The sequence below is a fragment of the Nycticebus coucang genome, chromosome X (genome assembly GCF_027406575.1).
Source record: "Nycticebus coucang isolate mNycCou1 chromosome X, mNycCou1.pri, whole genome shotgun sequence".
NCBI lineage: Eukaryota > Metazoa > Chordata > Mammalia > Primates > Lorisidae > Nycticebus > Nycticebus coucang.
The window spans coordinates 156,872,087-156,893,050 of record NC_069804.1 but is presented as its reverse complement, the minus strand read 5'-3'; the positions used below and the strand labels follow the sequence as shown (position 1 = coordinate 156,893,050).

Here is a 20,964-nt window from a genome sequence, read left to right as displayed (position 1 = left end):
TAAGCTACTTTCCAGAAGAGGGCTACCAACTGATTCTAGCACCATAATTAGTAGACTTTCAGAGCACAGGGGAGGGTTCGGGGTTATTCATTTACTAGATTTTAATGATTCTCTGTCTTCTAGGTCAGGTTTCTGCACTCATAAATTTAGAAATATTTGTACTTGTTCTTTGAAATATATTTTATCTTTTTTTTTGTAGAGACAGAGTCTCACTTTATGGTGAAATATATTTTAATTACACAATCCATAAATACATTCTTGTTGCAAAACCTTCTGCAACCACAACTTTAGACACTCTTTCTAGTCCTACCACCCCTTTTACCAAGGTCCATTTCTTTACATGGACAAATCCAGAGACTGAGGGAAGAACATACCGATAGACAAGAGGAAGGGGTCAAAGCCCACACGTCCTCCAGCAGAAATCTCAGTGAGGAGCCAAGTAACAATGGGACTGGTGCCAACTAAGAGAAAGATAGGAAAGAACACAGAGATCACCTCTAGAGCCAGCCTCCTAAGGCTCTCCAGCCAGGGCTTTGATCATGACAGTCCTGCCATGTGTATTTTCCTTGATATCAGCCTCTAAGGTCAGGGATGGCATCAAATTTCCCAAGCTTCCCAGAGGGGACCAGCAGGGCCTTTGCATACACCCCCTCACCTATACCTTCCTGAATCTAGTCTGGGTTCCAGGGCTTGGAGAACAAATCTATGTGGCCCTTCTACCTTCCTTATGGAGTTCCCAATTGCAGTCCATCTGCCGCTCAGCCTGAATCCAGTAGCGACTGTCAGTCCAGAGAGCTGCTTTCCCCATGGTCACCACTGCAGTTCCTGAGGCAGAACAGAGAATCTCGGAGGTGAGGGTGAAAGTTAGAAATACAGCCTTAACTGGTGGATGGGCAATATGGTGCTAGTTTTGACAGTGTCACAAGGGGCCTCTGGAAAGCGTTTCTCTCCTCCATGGGAAAGAAGTAAGTCAGGAGATGTTTAAAAGAGCCTTGAGGGGAAGCTGGGAGAAAGAGCATCCTGAATCGGGCAGCTCCGCTTTGTGTAGAGGGCCTCTTGAGGGGGCTATGAGGACTTTCAGCAGAAGTGGGATCTGCTTTTATTATTCCAAAAGAGCTAATATTGCATGCATGTGCTTTCAGGAAAGATGGGACTCAGTGTCAAGACTTGGTGGCTGATAGGGATGCTAAGTCAAAGGCTTAGTTGAGGATTGGTGGGGACAAAGAAACCACCGACTTTGACAAGGAGAAGGGCCTGTGATAGGCGACACAGGGCAGTTTCAAGCCTAAGGAGGAAGGTTTGAAGATCAGTGAGAGAAGCATGGATTTTATTCAAGGTGTCAAGATCAGGATGGGAGGCGTCCTCAGCAACTGTGACATCATCAAGGTCCTCTGTGTCTGTATTTCCCTGGTCATGCAAGTGATGTTGCTCATAAAAGGACCATCAAAGTAAAACTTTGTGCCCAAATGAGCCATCACATGATGGGAATCAGAGGACCCTTTAGTGGCTAGATGTGGAAGTAGCAACTATCTCAGAAATGGAGCCCAAGGATTGCTGGGCTGGGCCTGGCTGTGGCATTGGCAGTGAGCATGGGAAGGAAGCCAGGGGCCTCATTTGTCTTGTTTCTGCACAGAAATGTGGCCAGTGGGCTACAGGATGTTTGCCCTGATGGTTTTGAGATGGTGTAGGGGAAGCAGAGAGAGAGAGTAGAAGGGGCCTTTGGACTGTAGGTTCTGGGGTCCTGGCTGCTGAGGAACTCTCCATGCTATGTCCTCTGTGACCAGCTCTGGGTCTACTAACAGAAGCGATAAGGCTGGGTAATTAATGGCTGTCACCTGCAGACCCAGTAAAGCCTGTAATCCATTCACGTCTCTTGTCAGGTGTGCCAAGGTACTCGTTCTAGGAAATAAACACCATCATTAGTCTTTTTTGTGGAGTCAGACCTTGCATAAAAGAACCCCAACCACATCCCAGTTCTTTCTGTCAGCTCCAGCCAGTCCTACAAGACCAACCCCACCGGGCACCTCTTCCAGGAAGCCCTCTGTAACTCTCCCACCCCAGCCCTCAGTGTCTTCCCTTACTTTGAACAACTATATTTCTTGGAGTCTAAACTCCACTGTCTAGCACTAGACTCAGCTGGTACAATGGACTCTTTTGCAAAGCAGTCACGTCACCCCAACCAGAATGCAAATTCCATGCAGTCTAGGATTGTGTCTGTTGGTTCCTTTGGGTTCTCCTTTACACTCCCCCTCCACCATCTAGCACAGTACGCTGGGTACATCGTACATAACTTCTGCAGAGGGCTTTACACACCATTGTATTTTTATCCCTATAATTCTTAGAGACAAATCTCATTATTCCCATTTTGCAGAAGAGAAGACTAAAGCTCTGAGAAGTTCAGATACTTACCTAACGATCTTAGCCCTTACCAGCAGGAATGTGAAAATTCAAGCAAGCTCATTGATACTGAAAATGCCTTCTCTTCCAACTGGGCTGGTGTTGGAAAGGAGGATGGGGAGAGGGAGTGGGTGGAGGTAGAGCCAATGATGGGAAAGTATGTGATGGTAGACAGGGGAGCTGCTTTGGGAAAAGCACTTCTTGTTCAGACCATCTTATTTCCTGTTTGCTCTCCCCCATAACCTATACCCCATGCTAGCATAGTCCAAGACTGGATCATTCCACTGCTCTATTCTACAAGTTATGGGGAGGACTGGGCTGGAAGGAAGCATGGAGTTCTTCCAACCTCCTAGGACAGGGATGTTCTAAACATTCATTCTGGAGCTGCCATCTAGGAATTGATCAAAATTGATTCTAAGGTTGTTGATAGTTTTATTCCTTGAGGTCAAGGACATTTGGCAATGTCCCACCTCCTATGTAAAGGGATGCATTTTTTCAGTTGCTCCCAAACTACTGTACCCAAGCTCTCCACTTCCTTTCTTTTGCCTGTTAAATCCTTTCTCTGAAAAACAAAACAAAACAAAACAAAACTCCCCTTTCTGCCTTCATCTTCTGAGTCTTAACAGCTCCTAACTGTGGTCTGTGTTCACAGGCCCACCCAAAGTCAGGGAGAGGTGGGCTACCCCTTACTTACCATGTGGGCATCTGTGTCTGGGATGATGTAGGCAGAGAGATTCTGGGTCTGCAACTGCTGGCGGAGGGCTGTGAGCCGCACTGTGGTATTGACCACAGTAACTGGAAGGTACTGACAAATGACGGGAAGACACCAAGACACACACAGACAGATACACACATTTCTTAGAGAAAATGACACCTGGGTCCCCAGCCCCAGAGGAGCCACCAGCCTCTCCTGAGGCAGGGTTTGCGGGTAATTAGGCTGGCTTGGCCTGGGAAGGGATGGGGCAACAAGTGATGTTAGTGGTTCATCTAGATTAAGATGCCTGAACTGAGTGGAGGTAGAGGTGTTGAAGGGCTTGGAGGAGGACCTTTTGTGACAGTAATGGGGCCTGAGCTCTAGCCCTGGGCTAGGCCACAGGGATGATCCCTCTTCAGATATATTATAGTAGAGTTGCCATATTTAGAGGCTAAAAACACAGAATGCCCACCCAGTTACATTTGAATTTCAGATGAACAATGAATAATGTCCTAATTTAAGTATATCTCATGCACTATTTGGGGCATACTTGTACTAAAATATTATTTATTACCTGAAATTCAGATGTAACAAGTATCCTGTATTTGATCTGGCAACCTACCTTGGGGACTTTTCTAGGTTGCCACCCACGGTCCCAGATGGCAAAAGAGAGGGAATGAATACCCCCAGCATTTTGAGACATTGCCCAGAAAGATCGTCTCCAAGCCAGACATTTCTTTAAAGCCTGTTCTATGTTTAAAATGAAAAGCATGTTTTCGTGTGTTTTGCTTTGCCTTCTACTCAATGACATATCCATTCGTTTTAATGTAAAAGTCATGTGTTTTGCCCACCCACCTGCCTGCTAACAGAAACTGTGTTTCTCTGTGGCTCAGGGTACTGCTGGCATGCCAGGCCCTGCCTGGACAGGATCTTTGGCCCTGCTCTGGCTGTGGAAAGAACCAGTCTGGTCTCTACCTAGGAGCTTGTCACCCGATTCCTTCTGGCTCCAACTTACCAGTCTTCACACCCTAGGCCTCCCTCTCTTTCCCTTCCGTGTGCTTTTCTGGCCCTGTCTTTTTCCCTCCTCTCTTTAGCATAGCTCTCTCTGCTGTTACCATTGTCTTTTTTTTCCTCCCATCCTCCTCCTGCCTCTGCCTAGCCTCAACCAAAAGCCAGCTAGGGGGCTCTGACCCTCCTCCCTCTTCCCACTTCCCTCCTCCCTCCTCCCTGCTGTCCAGGCCCAGGAGGGGCAGAAGCAAATAACCTGCTGTGGGAATGAGTGGTCAGGAAGGGAGGGCACTGAGGGGGGAGGGGCGTGGGAAGGAGACAGGAAGGGGGAAGGTGTTAGACACCTGAGAGGGTGTTGCCCACCCTGACAGAAGTTAATAAAAAGTAGCTGCTGAGTCCACAAATTAGGAGAAAGCCTGGTGAAGGGAGAGGCCAGCAACTTAGTCAATGGGGGATGGGGAGGATGACGAGGCAGGGCGGGAGCAGGACCTCACCGGGGGGCTGATGGAACAGTTTCTCACATCCTCTTCTCCAAGGTCTGCTGGCTTTGGGTAGCCCCAGGCACAAGCTAGAAGCCGGGAGAAAAGTCTGTGATCATTCAGAGACCAGATAGTTCTTAGAGAGTCCAGGGACATCTTCCCTCAGCTTTCCTCCTCCACTCCGCAGGGCCTCCATCCTTTGAAACACTCAGTGCTGGCCAACTCCACTTGAGGATAAAAATAATCACATTTCATAGGAAATCAGGCTGAATTGGATGTCACCCCGGGTCACAATCAAAGAAATTAGTTTCATAGACAAATGATTGCCACTTTTGGATGGTTTTAGTGCTCATTAAATCAAGTTTTTGTCTAATCTAATTGGGTCCTTTCAGGGTCTACTGAAGTGGAAAAGTTGTGTGTAAATTAAATTTTTGTAACCAAATTTTCTTTGAAATGCTCTAGAGGATCTCATTAAATAGTCACTCCCACTTTTGTTTTAGTTTCCTAGAAATATAACTTTAAGTTTACTTAAATTCAAAGTCTACTTGTACCATTTCTTACAATCTAAATCTCTGTCTATCATTCCAGTCTCATTTTCAATAGTATATAAGACAAAACTCTCAGTCTGACATCGTCACCTGGTAGAAAAAAGGTAGATTACTTAGCATTTAAAGAGCTCTTACTATGTGTCAGGTACTGAACTCAGCAATTTATCTATAGAATCTCATTTGATACTGCGACAGTCCTATGAGGCGAGTATTACTGTTCACTTCCTGCAGAGGGGGAAGCCAAGGCCCAGACAGGTTTGGTAACTTGCCCAAATTTTGCCACCATAAGTCAATAGTAGAAGAGGGTTTTGAATCCAGGCCTTTTTAATACAAAACAGTGGGATGTCCTTTCTGTACTCCCATCCTTCCTAGCACGGGAGGTGGGCCTGGAAAGGGTGGTGGCCGTATAAGAAACAGAGTATATAAACATCTAGTTTCCAATAAACATCTAGTTTCCAATTTAGGCTCTGCCCCAAATCTGAAATCTGGTGTGACTCAAGGACAGCTACCCAATATTTATTGAGCAAGCATTTCTTTTTTGTTAAAATTTTTATTATTTTGCCATTCTTTTCTTTTTTCCTTTTTTTTTTTTTTTGAGACAAAGTCTTACTCTGTTGCCCTGGGCTAGAGTGCTGTGGCAACATAACTCACAACAACCTCAAACTCTCAGGCTTACGCTGTCCTTGTGCCTCAGCCTCCTGAGAAGCTGGGACTACAGGTGCCCACCACAATGCCCAGCTAGTTTTTATATTTTTAATAGAGATAGGGTCTTGCTCTTGCTCAGACTGGTCTCTAACTCCTGAACTTAAGCAATCCACCCACCTTGGTTTCCTAGAATGCTAGGATTACAGCCATGAGCCATTGCGTCGGCCTGAGCAAACATTTCCCAAGTGCATATGTAGTATGTGTCAGGTACTGAGCTAGGTCCCTCAGGTTATAAGCCTCTGGATAAGAGAGATTAGATTATATATGAAGTCCCTTCCTTGACAGTTCAGTGGTCTCTGATAGTCCTGGCCTCCGACAGCCCTGCCTTTTAGGGGGAATTTCCCTAGAGTGAAATGGGGGCTTGAGTCTAGGGAAGATAATACACTTTAACTTTCTGAGTGGGTTGAACCACAGATGGAAGGAGGGTGGCTGGGGTCTAACACCATGAATGCTTGGCTTTGTCTTGGTCTCATAAACTTAAGGAGCAGATGTGACCCATATTGTTCATTTAAGAAAAGGAATATACATTTCTGTAGGAATGGCTCGCTGGCAAAATGGTGGCACTAAGATGTCCACATAAGAAGCAGGACATAGCCAACTCATGTCCTTCTGGACACTAGGATCTGCACAGGGCCTGGCATGGGGGTGGTGCTCAGGAAGTGAGCACTGAGTGATTGAGCAGGGTCCTGCTGACAGCAAATAAGGGAGGCTGGGATGGAGGCACTGAGCTGGGCACCTAGTTGAGGACAAATGGGGCACTGTAGGGGTGAAAGACTCCTTCACTGATCAAATTTTAATTAGATTTCCCCTAACTCTCTTCTCCATCTTGACCTTGGCCTTCTGGGTCTGTCCTGCCCTTGCTGGGTCTGCAGTGGCAGAATCTTGCTAAGTTAGTTTAGAGAACACTCTGTCCTTGATATCTGGTCATGCTGGCCTGCTTTCAGCAAGAATCCTATTAAGTTGGTTTAGCCAGAATTCCCCCTTGCCCTTGTTGTCTCCTCTTAGTAATTTTCCACTCACTAACCCATTCACTCTACTCATTGGGTATAAATCCCCAGAGATCTTTGCTGCCTGGGGAATTGAACCCCACACCCCTCCCCTATTGCAATGCCCTATTGGAGTAATCGTGAATAAAGTTTTCTGTATCATTTTAACAAGTGCTATAATAATTTTTTTCTTTAACAGCAGGAAATGGAAAGCTGTCAAACCAGGCCCAACCCAAGTGGCAAAAGCCCCAAAGACTGGCCCTGAGGTTTATCTTTTCCAAGACAGACAGGGAGACCAAGAAAACAAGACATCTAGGCCCCAGCCCTACTCCAACCCTTTCTGAGCCCAGAAGTTGAGGCAGAGCGGCTCTCCAGGACAGGCCTGGATGCACATACCACAGAGGAGGACCAGCCAGGGGCAGCAGCCCCAGTGAGTCCGGGCCATGGGGTCTCCAGATGCCAGTGCTGGGAGGATGAAGGGATTGGGGAGAGAGGGAAGGCTGTTTCCCTCGCCTCTTCCTCTAGGCCTTTCCTGCGTAGCAGCAGACAGAGGGAGGGGGCTGGTGATGAGAAGGAGATGTCCGGCCCCTCTGGTGTTTTGTTTCCGAGAGCTCTGTGAGCCAGGGTGGGCAGAGCCTTGAACTGCCCCAGGAAGACTGTGCAGGCTCCTGGTCTTCTAGAATAGGGTGTCAGCCCGCCCCGGGCAGAGTCCAAAGATCTCTGAGACAGAGGCTTAACAGCTGGTCTCAATCAGCCTGTTTTTCCTAGCTTCCCCTTCAGCAGTTCAGCCCTAGCCATTTACAGATTCTGACCCCCTCACTCCAGCAAGCTGTTTCCCATTAGCTCCCCAATCCTGGGCTCTGGCTATAGCTCTGCTTTTGCTTTTGGATGGTTACTTGCACCCCTTCTCTCCTGCTTGGAGGTAGCCTGTCTCAGACAAAGCCAGCATCCTCTCTTTCTCTGTATGCCTGGGAAGCCCCACCATACCCCTTGGGGAAGTTGGTTGCAGCTGGAGAGTTATTTTCTTGAGCTGGGGTGAGTCCCTTCGGGAGAGTCCATACTGTAAAAATGCCAACAGCTCTTCCCTTGGGATCCTGGGAGTTTCATTGAGCTGTACACTCTACACTCCGGGAAATCTGAGTTATTAGGGCCATTCACACCCAGAACGGACGGAAGGTTCAAAGATGCCCCTATTCGAAAGGGTCAGGAGATGTCACTGAAGAGAGAAAAAGACTCAGAAAGGGGAGTTAGGGTGCTCTGAGAAGACGAATTTGGTTAACTGGAAATGCCCTTTCTGCTGCAGCTTCTAGATTTGTTTACACTGAAGTTTGGGTCACTCCTAAACAGCATGACCGCCTATGAGGGAAGCGAAGAAGCTGAAGCCAGCCTGCCTTCACCCCTAACCACGTCAGAGGCAGCATATGGCACCAGCACCAAGGCAGCTCCCAGTAAATGCTCTTTAGAACCCTAGCTCTTTGGGTTTAAGGAAGGCAATGTCCCAGAGAGGAATGTCTTTAAAAGACAAATGGAACCCATGGACATAGGTCCTCTCACTTAGCCTGGAGGATCTCAGAGGCAAAGTGTCCATTCCTTTGGATTTTATTTTTAATGCATTTAAATTCTGTTTATGTCCACAAGGTGAAAGATAGCAGCTTTTGCATGGGCGCAGTGGCTTATGCCTGTAATCCCAGCACTCTGGGAGGCCGAGGTGGGTACATTGCTTGAGCTAAAGGGTGCGAGATCAGTCTGAGCAAGAGCGAGACCACATCTCTACTAAAGATAGAAAAACTAGCTGGGTGTTGTGGTGGGCTCCTACAGGAGCTACTCGGGAGGTTGAGTCAAGAGAATTACTTGAGCCCAAGGGTTGGAAGTTGCTGTGAGCTATGACACATGGCACTCTACTGAGGGTGACAAAGTGAGACTCAGTCTCAAAAAAATAAAAAGAAAGAGCAGATTTCAATAATCCATTCAAGAATGAAAAAAAAATAGGTTGTTTTGAAGAGGAAAAGAAGACCTCCATGGGACTTCCTGAAGAGGTGGAGTCAGAATGAGTGAGGAGGCTCAGTGAACTCCATTGTCAGGAATAAAAGCAGAGGGTGGAATCCCACAGCCTCAAAGGACAGCCAGAGACAAGGACTGTGAAGAGTCATTCTATGACTGTTGAAGGTCCTGTTCTCTTTTTCTCTGTCTTCTTGCTCTCCCCTTTTCCAGAACTGGTGATGAAGTTACTCCCTGAGACCAGAGGCCTGGGAAGTGCCCCCTCAAAGATCCTCGCCTCCTCTGTACACTGTATCAGCTGTCCTGAAGGTCAAGTAGGATTAGGCAGGAGAGAGCCTCTGAAGACAACCTTTGAGGACACAGTCTTGCCTCTTCAGCAGCAAACCTAGGAACACATCAACTCAGGAGCCAGTCAGGCTGGGTTTTAATCCCAGCTCTGTCACCCACTAGCTATGTGCCTGGGCAAGTGACTTCACATCTTTCAATCAGTTTCCCTGCCTGTGACAGAGGTAATAATAATACTAACTTCTTAGGGGCATGATGAGGATTAAATGGGTTTAATTGTTTGTGATGATCCCAGAACATTCCTCACAGAGAGTAAAGAATAAACGCTATACAACTATTAGTTAAGTCAAATATGTACTAGAACTAAAGCCAGTCTCTTTCTGTCCCTGGCACCCAACACTGCTGAAGTGGCAGTTAATGTTATAGCAAAGATCAGCCAGGCTGACGGGCCAGCCTCAGAAACAAACAAACTGAATGGGATCCCTCCCCCATATTCTAGACTCTGCCCTGGGATGGTCCCCATGTGGCATTCAGCCCTCTGGTTTCATCCCCCAGGTCCCTGCCTTGCCCTTGGTGGCAAAGATGACTTCACCTGCCTTTGCCCTCAGATTCCTTCTTATCTTGAAACCACTATATTTATTCTCATCAGTTGAGAGACTGGAACTTGTTGGCAATAAACCTGAAGTGGAAAGAGATGACTCAGGACAGGGAGAGTTGAATGGCCAAGAGTCCTTGCATCAGAGTTGTTTGGAGGACTCGTGAGATACCAGAGTCTCACTGTGGTCTGCTTGGGTGGCTGACTTCTGCTCCTTTGAGTTTTTGGTCCAAAGCAAGCATAAAGGCCACATTCTGAAATTGGAGTTCTTCTTCAGGATCCCTCCTGTCCATGCCTCTTTTTTTGCACTCTCATCCCACCCCAGGCTTGACACTCTGAACCCTCCCTGGATCTGCCCTCTTTGGGCACCAGTGCCTGCTTAGCTTCCGTCAGAATGTACCTATCCAACATGCATGTTCTCCAGTCAGATGACAACCGCCAGGAGCCCTGAATCACAGCCCAGATCGTAATAACAACCCATTTCATGTGTGTGAATGAGAAAATACATATAAAGTTACAAGAATGCAAGGAGCTCTAGCACCAGGGCCACAAGTGGCTCTGCTGTAAGAGCCTCTGAGAAGGGTGGAACTCGGAGAAAAGCCAGGACAAGGGAGGTGAGGGCAAGCAGTGGGGTGATCCTTGGCAGGAGAGGCATAGAGATGGCACTAGTCACAGGGAAGGCCAGTAGGTGGGAGGTAGATTCGTGGTGATGGTATAAAGAGCAGCCTGAGGGAGCACAAACAAGCAGCCTCGTGGCCTAGAATAGTCCATGGCAATGAGAATTTCAGAGACCTGAGGGGGCTGTGAGTACTGCAAAGCACCCCCTGAGAATGTCCCAAGATACTGAGGATGAAGCTGTGAAAGGACACCTAAGATTTTTCAGTTCTGCAGGTGAGGAGACTTGTGGACTAGTACATTTTAGATCTAGGTGTTGATATGACCTCAGAGGCTGAGGGATTGCAGACCCTTGCTTGGCCTTGTGGGCACAGTATGTGACCACCACTTCCAAAGCCCTTCACGCGCTCCCATCAGGTTCCACCATCCCATGCAGGTGGGGGTCAGGTAAGATCCTCACTGGCAGGAGAGGAAACATACTTTGTCGGGTCCAAGTTAATCTGGCCTGGCTGAGACTCAAACCTGTGTCTGGGGAATTTCAAAACCTGTACTCCTTCCACTGTGCCTCACTCACACCCCTGTCTGATCCCACTGTCTTCAGGATAGAATTCAATCTCATTAGCCCAATGGCCAAGGCCTTTCACCCTGGACACATCCCATTACTCATACTTCTTGTCCACATTCTCCCCATCTATTAAAGTCCAGCTTGAAAGTCACCTCATCCACCAAGTTCCGAACACCTCAATTCATCCTTCCATCCCTGAGGGCTCCTATAACATTTTATTTGAGCTTCTGTTTTCAAAGTCTCACATTGACCTTTTGCTTTATTGACTCCTTTCTTGGGATACCAATCACTAAGGGCAAAATCTTGCTTTTGTAAGTGTTTGTATCCATCGAAGCATCCAGGACACAGCCCAGCAGAAAGTGGGCTCAACACAAGCTTGTTGAGTTGATGTCAAACCCCAGCAATGTGTGGCCCAGCCACTCCACCCTTAACCTGAAGGGAATTCTCTGAATGGGGGGCAGATTTTCCAGCTCTGAGAAATCTGATGTGGTACTGCTGGGTGCCTCTTCTGTCACACTTGCCCTGCTTTGATAGAAAGTTGCCCTGTGTGGGTGGTCACAGGGGAGGGGCAAGAGCTTGTTGCATGGAAGCTGATCTTTGGTGCTAGATGTCCCAGGACCTCTCTGCCCAGACATCCAGGCATCAGGGAAGGGGCTGTCTTCCCTCAGGGAGAGGATTGGGTGCCCCTTTGCTATGGTTGGTGGATCTAGGGGCCAGTTCCTTTCAAGAAGCTCCCAGTTGTCCACAGCTTCTCTTTCTCCTCATGGAATCAATAGGTAATTATGGTCTAGGAACTTCGTTAGCAAGACTCATTGGGATTGGCTGGAGCCCCACACGGGCCAGTTAGCTTGGTTCGCTTTTGTGGTCACAGACTGAGTGACATCCAAAGCCCAGCCAGGTGTGTCACAAACCTGTGCTGCTTCCTCAGGGACCTTGCACTGTGGATGTGTGGCTAGGGCACCAGTGGGGCTCACCAAGGTTCCTGTTGATTCTACTTAAGCCTCTGTTTGGTGGTCTTTGGGAACTCTCCCAACCATTCGTCTTCTTCAGGAGACTGATCTCATTACTTCTCAGCCATCTTATGCCCCTTTCACACCATCTCCACTCCAGCCACACTGCCTTTCTTTAGTCCCTCTTTCCATGTCCCCCTCTAGCACATGGCCTTTGCCTATATTTTTCTGCCTGGAATGCCCACCCTTCTTTCTTCTTTTTGCCCTGTGAACTCCTCCTTCCCGTCTTGCCATGACTGCCACTTGGTCTGGAAGGTTTCCCTGATCTTCTGACTCCCCATATTAGTCCTCTTATTGCCTTTGTCACAGTTCCCATGATCTACCCTCTTCCTCAGTCATGGAAAGGACCTACCTCATGGCTGCCATTAGCCCAGGTGATATAAAGGTTCTTGTCAATGACCCATCTAATGTCCATTCTAGTTTTTCAAATCCAAAGCTCCTCAGTTCTAAGTTCCTTCTCCTCCACACCTCCTCAGCCTCCCACACCCAAAGCAACATCTTGGGCCTTGTTCTTGCTGGGGATGTCTGTCCTCTGACACAGAGATCCAACCTCCATTCTCTGACTACATCCTTTTATCTTTCTGTTGCTCACTCTTACTGCACTTGACTTTCCACTTTATTGAATCTTCCTGTTCCTATGCTCTTTCTCTCCATTTATCATCAACCCCTGATATTCCCTATTGGTACAAACTACATAACCTACCATGGCAACCTCCCTTTTACTAGCACATTTAACACTCTCATTTCCTTTTCCTTCTATTCCACCGATGCTGCCAATCTCCATCTCCAAGAAAGCATGCTCCCACCCCAGGGCCTTTGCACATACCATTCCCAAGTGCTTTCCCCCCCAGATGTCAGTATAGTTCATTCCTGCACTTCATTCAGATGTCTGTTCAAATTTTACCTCTGCAGAGAGGCCTTCCCTGATCTCATTGTTTAAATAGAGCCCTCATCCTTGGTGTGTGTCACACTTTATGGGGGCAAGACATGATTGCAAGAGGGACTTTACCTAACAATTGCAATCAGTGTAACTGGCTTATTGTACCCTCAATGAATCCCCAACAATAAAAAAATAAAATAAAATAAAATAAAATAAAATAAATAGAGCCCTCATCATTCTTTAGCCCTTATTCTGTTTTAGTTATCCTTCAGAACATTTGCCTGATTTTTTTTTTTTGAGACAGAGTTTCACTCTGTTGCCTTAGGTACAGTGCTGTGGCGTCATCATAGCTCACTGCAACCACAATCTCTTAGGCTCAAGTGATCCTCTTGCGGCAGCCTCCCAAGTAGCTGGGACTACAGACACACGCTACTACACTTCTCTAGTTTTTCTATTTTTAGTACAGACAAGGTACTTTTGCTCAGGCTAGTCTTGAACTCCCAAGTAGCTGGGACTACAGACACACGCTACTACACTTGTCTAGTTTTTCTATTTTTAGTACAGACAAGGTACTTTTGCTCAGGCTAGTCTTGAACTCCTGAGCTCAAGTAATCCACCCACCTCAGCCTCCCAGAGTGCTAAGATTATATATGTGAGCTACTGCGCCTGGCCTACTTAACATTATATTATATATCTATTTATTTTTGTCCACTGCTGTATCCTAGGGCTTAGAATACTGCCTAGAGCTTAGTACTCATAAATATTTGTCGAATGTGAGCCGGGGCATTTGATCTATCTGCCTTCTCCATAGGAGAATATATCTCAATTCTATGGGTTGAGGTCACTCCAAATGCATGATATCCAACCTCAGAAGGCCTCTTTATGCTGCTTGGCCATCATTTTTCTTGTTCTGAGTCAGCTTTCCCATTGCTCTTGTAGGTGATTCCAAACCTTTATGCTTGTCCTCAATTCCCTATCCTGCTTGGATTTTATAACCAGTAGACATATGGGTTGTTTCTGAATTTACATTATTATAAACAAGAGCAATGAAAATACATGCACATGTTGAAGGATTTCTTCGGATGATCCATATCTAGAAGTAGAAATGTGTACTTTTTTCATTTCAATAGATTTTCCAAATCTCCTGCCAAGAAAAGCTATAAGACTTCACACTCCTACCAACAGGGTATGCAAACCTTACAGGTCAGGAGAGAGTGGCATGACATATTCAAAGTGCTAAAGGAAAAAATTTTAATCATAGAATGTTATATCGTACAAAAATATCCTTCAAACATGAAGGAGAAATAAAGACTTTCCAAGACAAAGCTTAGGGATTTTGTCAAAACCAGACCTGCCCTGGTTTTCTGCCCAGACCAGAAATGCTAAAGCAAGTCTTTCAATCTGAAAGAAAAGGACAGTGAGAAACAATAAGAAATCACCTGAATGTATAAAACTTACTGGTAACAGCAAGTACACAAATATGGAATACCCTATCACTGTAATCGTGGCGTATAAACCATTTATAACTTGAATAAGAATACTAAAATAAAATATGATCAAAAATAATAACTACAACAACTTTTTAAGAGCTAAATAGTATAAAAAGATATTAATGGAAAAAACAAAAAGTCAAAAAGTGGAACAGGGATGGAGTTAAAGTGTAGAGTTTCTTTTAGCTTTCTCTTTGCTTATTTGTTTGTTTTTTGTAAGCAGAGTTAAACTATGATCTGTTTAAAACAATTGTTTAATTTTTTGCAAGCCTCCTAGTAAGTTTAAATAAAAAAAAACTACAATAGATACACAAAAAATGAAAAATAAGAAGTTAAAACACACTAACAGAGAAAATCACTTTTATACAAAGAAGGGAAGGAAGAAAGGACCACAGCAATAACAACAACAAAAAAATCCGGAAATCAAATAACAACATGGCAGCAGTAAGTCCTTACCTGTCAATAATAACATTGAATATAAATGAATTAAATTCTCTATTTAAAAACAGAGTGGCTGAATGAATTAAAAAAAAAAATAAGACCCAACTATATGCTGCCTATAAGGAACCCGCATCACCTATAAAGATACACATATGCTGAAAGTGGAGGGATGAAAAAAGTTTTTACATGTGACGGGAAACCAAAAAGAACAGGAATAGCTTTACTTATACCAAATAAAATAGACTATAAATCAAAGACTGTAAGAAGAAACAAGATGTCATTATACATATAATGATAAAAGGGTCAATTCAGCAAGAGAATGTAACAATTCTAAATATCTATGCACCTAACACTGGAGCTCCCAAGTATGCAAAGTAAACATTAATAAATCTAAAGAAAGAGATAGATGCAATACAGTAATAGTAGGGGACTATAATACCCCATTCTCACTAATGAGCCATCATGCAGATAGAAAATCAACACAGAAAGATCATAGTTAAATTACATACTAGACCAAATAGACCTAACTGACATTTTCAGGACATTTCACACAACTGCTACAGAATACACATTCTTTTCTTTAGCGTGTGGAACATTCTTCAGAATATACAATGTCTTAGGCCACAAAACAAGTGTGAATAAATTAAAAACGTAGAAATTGTATCAAGTATCTTTTCTGACCACAATAGGAATAAAACTAAAAATCAATAACAAGAGGAACCTTGGAAACTTCCCAAACTCATGGAAATTAAATAACATGCTCCTGAAGGAACAATGGGTCAATGAAGAAACTAAGAAAATTTAAAAAATCTCTTTAAACAAATGAAAATGGAAACATAACATACCCAAAACTATAAATGCCTCCATCAAAAAAAGTAAGAAAGACTTTAGATAAACAACCTAACGATGCACCTCAAAGAACTAGAAGAGCAAGAACAAACCAAATCCAAAATTAGTAGAAGGAAAGAAATAATAAAAATCAGAAAAGAAATGAATGAAATTGAGACAAAAAATACATGAGATCAATAAAATGAAAAGTTGATTTTTTAAAAATGATAAACAAAATCAACAAACCTTTGGACTAAGAAAAAAGAGAGAAGACCAAAATAAATAACATCGGAAATTAAAAATAAGACATAACTGAGAGCACAGAAATACAAAATATTATTAATGACTGTTATGAGCATTATGAATTATGAACAACTATATGCCAACAAACTGAAAAACCGAGAATAAATAAATAAATTCCTAGATACATATAACCTACAAAGATTTAACCATGAAGAAGTAGAAAACTTCATAAGCAGGTAACAAGTAACAAGATCAAAGCCATAACATAATAAAAAGTCTCTTAACAAAGAAAAGCCCATGACCTGATGGATTCACTGCTGAATTCTGCCAAACACAAAAAGAACTAATACAATGATTTTTGTTTTTGTAAATTGCCAAATTTTAGGGTGCTTTTTTTTTTATTACATAGCAGTAGATAACTAGAACAATCTATTCTAGAGAACTGTTTTAAGGGCACTGACCTCTTTGTGGTCGTTGACCTAGGAGAACTATTCCCTTCTTTTTTTTTTTTTTTTTTTTTGAGACAGAGTCTCACTATGTTGCCCTTGGTAAAGTGCTATGGTGTCACAGCTCACAACAACCTCCAACTCCTGGGCTTAGGATATTCTCTTGCCTCAGCCTCCCGAGTAGCTGGGACTACAGGCACCCACTACAATGCCTGGCTATTTTTAGAGATGGGGTCTTGCTCTTGCTCAGGCTGGTCTTGAACTCCTGAGCTCAAGAGATCCACCTGCCTCAGCCTCCCAGAATGCTAGGATTGCAGGCGTGAGCCACTGTGTTGGGCTATAGATAATTTTTGAATGTCGCATCTTTGCCATTTACTGGCTCTGTGACCTTGCATAAGACATTCACTTTTCAGAGTCTCAATTTCTTCATCTGTAAAATGAGGATAATAATAATTTTACTTACTTTCAAGGTTGGTGCCAGGATTTAATAAGATAATGCATGAGCAACATTTTTCACAGTGCCCAACACACAGAAAACATTCAGTAGATGATTGTGGAATGTTTGAGAAGGGTGTTTAGATGCAATTATGCATGGCTCTAGCAGTTCACCTTTGCTGAAGATAACAGCTCCAAACTCATGGACCACATCAACTGTGATGTGGCTTGGCTATGTTGGATATGAATAGGGAGAACTGCTTATTTGTGTAGATTAAGGGGGAGCATGGATATTATGGAAGACATCAAGTTATATTCCTGGCATCAGGGGCAGCTAGGGCCTAGGAAACTGACAGGTCCTTGGAAACTGACTTAAATCAGCCCAACTGGAGCTAGCACATCTGGAGCCAGACAGCAGAGGGCAGCAAAGGTTGATGTGATTCACAGTTTCCCAGGTTGTAGGGAGGAGGGTGGGAAGGATCTAAAGGAAGAACTTGAAGTCCAAATGCCCTGTGGGGGATTGGCTAGGGGTGCTGTCCAGAGAATAGCCGTGCTCTTCGGCTCTTCCTCTCTTAGGGCCTGGGATAAAGATGGTTAAGAAAATAGGGCAGCAATCTTCAATAAACCAAACAAGAACATACCTTGGGGGAAAGACCCCCTATTCAATAAATGGTATTGGGAGAACTGGATGTCTACATGTAAAAGACTGAAACTGGACCCACACCTTTCCCCATTCACAAAAATTGATTCAAAATGGACAAAGGACTTAAATTTAAGGCATGAAACAATAAAAATCCTCCAAGAAAGCATAGGAAAAACACTGGAAGATATTGGCCTGGGAAAAGACTTCATGAAGAAGACTGCCATGGCAATTGCAACAACAACAAAAATAAACAAATGGGACTTCATTAAACTGAAAAGCTTCTGTACAGCTAAGGAGACAACAACCAAAGCAAAGAGACAACCTACACAATGGGAAAGGATATTTGCATATTTTCAATCAGACAAAAGCTTGATAACTAGGATCTATAGAGAACTCAAATTAATCCACATGAAAAAAGCCAACAATCCCATATATCAATGGGCAAGAGACATGAATAGAACCTTCTCTAAAGATGACAGATGAATGGCTAACAAACATATGAAAAAATGTTCATCATCTCTATATATTAGAGAAATGCAAATCAAAACAACCCTGAGATATCATCTAACCGCAGTGAGAATGGCCCACATCACAAAATCTCAAAACTGCAGATGCTGGCGTGGATGTGGAGAGAAGGGAGCACTTTTACACTGCTGGTGGGACTGCAAACTAGTACAACCTTTCTGGGAGGAAGTATGGAGAAACCTCAAAGCACTCAAGCTAGACCTCCCATTTGATCCTGCAATCCCATTACTGGGCATCTACCCAGAAGGAAAAAAATCCTTTTAACATAAGGACACTTGTACTAGACTGTTTATTGTAGCTCAATTTACAATTGCCAAAATGTGGAAACAGCCTAAATGCCCACCAACCCAGGAATGGATTAACAAGCTGTGGTATATGTATACCATGGAATACTATTCAGCTATTAAAAAAAATGGAGACTTTACATCCTTCGTATTAACCTGGATGGAAGTGGAAGACATTCTTAGTAAAGCATCACAAGAATGGAGAAGCATGAATCCTATGTACTCAATTTTGATATGAGGACAATTAATGACAATTAAGGTTATGGGGAGGAGGAAAAGCAGAAGGAGGGACGGAGGGAGGGGGGTGGGGCCTTGGTGTGTGTCACAGTTTATGGGGGCAAGACATGATTGCAAGAGGGACTTTGCCTAACTATTGCAATCAGTGTAACCTGGCTTATTGTACCCTCAATGAATCCCCAACAATAAAAAAAAAAAAAAAAGATTAGAAAAAAAGGAAAGAAAATAGGGCAGCTTGGGGAGGGAGGAAGAGGCTAAAATTTAGGGGTAGAAACCCGGTGATTTGGGATTTTTACAAAACATATTAAGGTAAATGCACGTATCCATTTTATGTCTATTTGGCCTTTTCTCTCTTCTAGGAGTCCCAGTGGTCCTTCTAAGGACAGAGCTCTCAGTTGGGGACTCCAGAGAGCAGAGACAGTTTTAAGTGTGATAGATGATGAATTTTTAGGACAGGAAGGGACCACATCTACATCTACAAGGTATGGATAAAAGAAGCCTCAGGTTCATGAAGAAACCTAGGCCCAGAGAAAGAAAATGACTTGCCTAAAGTCATATAGTTCAAATTAAGAGTGAAAGCCAATACCTACTGAGACCTTATAGATACTGCTGAACACATGATGTACATTCCCTGTTTAATCTCATGAGGCAGAATCAGGTGTTGTATTATCACATTTTACTGATAAAGAAACTGAAGGTCAGAAAGGCTAAGCCATTTGCCCAAGGCTGTACAGCCAGTCAGTGTTATATCCAGGATACAGGATGTAGATTCAGGTTAGCAGAGCCTGTATGTTTTTTTTTTTTTTTAATTTTGTTTTTGTTTTTTAGAGGGAATCTCACTCCGTCACCCAGGCTGGAGTGTAGTGGTGTGATTATAGCTCACTGCAACTTCAAACTCCTGGGCTCCGGTGATCCTCCTGCCTCAGATCCTGAGTAGCTGGGACAATAGGCACCCACCACAACACCCGGCTAATTTAAATAAGTTTTTGCAGAGATGGGATCTTGTTATGTTGACCAGGCTGGAGAGCCTGTGCTACTTGCCTAGGCTAAGTTCTCTGGACTCCCAAATCAAGGCTTTTACCATTACTCTAAATGGGAATCCGATTTTACTAAGTGAAGTTCTAGTCTCAAACTAAGTATAACAGAAAGACATTTTGCTATTTTAAATGGATCCTCAATTAATCCTTTTGTGAGGTAAACAATGCCATTCTTATTCTTCTACCCTCTGTAATTTACCTGCTTTGTGATGTTCCTACAATGAGTGAACTGTCCAGGGGATGTATACTTGGTATGCTTCCTACAGAGCATTGCTTCAGATACTTGTTCTGCTTTAGATGGCTTCTTTCCCAGCCAGCTCCAGCTTTCTTTAGGGCTGCCTTTCTACACCATATTGTCAGCTTAGTCCAGTGACAGTGAAAGAAAATCAGTTAAAGTGATGGGATTTTTTTTTTTTTTTGATGATCCTCTATTTTTTTCCCTTGCCTTATTGCTTGTTGTTGATTAACTTTTTCTTATGCAGTGTCTGTCTGCATGAAGGCATTCACTCATCCATTCATTAATAAAACTTGTGCTGATGAGCCACCCATAGCTCAGTGGTTAGGGTGCCAGCCACGTACACTGGGGCTGGAGGGTTCAAACCCGGCCCAGGCCTGCTAAACAATAACAACAACAACAACAAATAGCTGAGTGTTGTTGAAAGAAAGAAAGAAAGAAAAAACTCGTGCTGAGCATCTACTATGTGCCAAGTACCATGTTAGGTCCTGGAGATATGGTGAGGAATCAAGCAGTGAACAGTCCCTGCCCTCATGAAATTTCGAGTCTAGAAGGGAAGTATGTCAAATCATCCCTCTCAGATACCCCTAACTGGGATTGGGAACCATCTGTCTTCTCTATCCCTGTTGCCTTAGCCTGAGCTTTCATCATGTGTCTTTTCCTTGGATCACTGCAGCTGGTCTGCCAGTCTCCACTCCTCCCAACACCCCCCCCAACAGCCTGCACACAGCAGACAACAGCAGACAGACTCTGCCTTTGAAAACATCCCTTTCAACATGTCACGTCCTTCCCCTACTCAACCTGCTCAGAATTCTTCAGTGACTCTCCATTTCCTGTCAGATGGCATCCACATTCCTTCACCATCTGGCCAGATTCAAGCAAGTTCATGAGCCAATCCTGCCTCACCCTCCCCTCTCCATTCTTGTTTCCTACCTGTCCCTCTGCTCCAGGTCTTTTTAATGTTCCCATACACTGCCAGATCATTCCTCAACTTTAGTTTAATCTTCCCAAATCTTACATGTTCTTCAAAAGCTCTAACTGGAGTAACGCCTCTTGCAGGAAGCTTCCCCAAGGATTCCCCCTTCCTCTTCTCTCCCTTCTTTGTGATCCTGGATCCAAGATCTGGCTGGTGTGAAGATCAAACCAGGTGCCATGATGGGCAAATGCTTTGTATTGCATCATGGGAGGCTGCCTTTTTATCTGTTCTCACATCTACCATTTATTGTTCTCCGTCAGATAGTGGGGCTCAGTGATTTACAAATATCATCACATTGAGTCCTCATAATAGCCTATGAAATAGATAATATTTATTAGGCCCATCATTCAGATGAGGAAACAGGCTCAGGGAAGTTGAG

General features: G+C 44.1%; 2 protein-coding genes across 7 annotated transcripts in view; one reads left to right on the top strand and one right to left on the bottom strand.

The window, feature by feature from the left end:
- XPNPEP2 (X-prolyl aminopeptidase 2) overlaps nucleotides 1–7,666 on the bottom strand; it is a 28,485-nt gene extending 20,819 nt beyond the window's left edge. The window contains exons 1-6 of the mRNA XM_053579477.1: nucleotides 7,214–7,666; nucleotides 4,594–4,667; nucleotides 3,092–3,202; nucleotides 1,836–1,899; nucleotides 721–825; nucleotides 375–461 (exon numbers count right to left, since the gene is read on the bottom strand). Coding sequence (XP_053435452.1) covers nucleotides 375–461; nucleotides 721–825; nucleotides 1,836–1,899; nucleotides 3,092–3,202; nucleotides 4,594–4,667; nucleotides 7,214–7,262 — 490 coding nt within the window. The 5' untranslated portion in view covers nucleotides 7,263–7,666. The remainder of the gene's footprint in view (nucleotides 1–374; nucleotides 462–720; nucleotides 826–1,835; nucleotides 1,900–3,091; nucleotides 3,203–4,593; nucleotides 4,668–7,213) is intronic.
- Nucleotides 1–20,964, top strand: part of APLN (apelin) — a 110,384-nt gene that overhangs the window by 4,408 nt on the left and 85,012 nt on the right. The window lies entirely within an intron of this gene.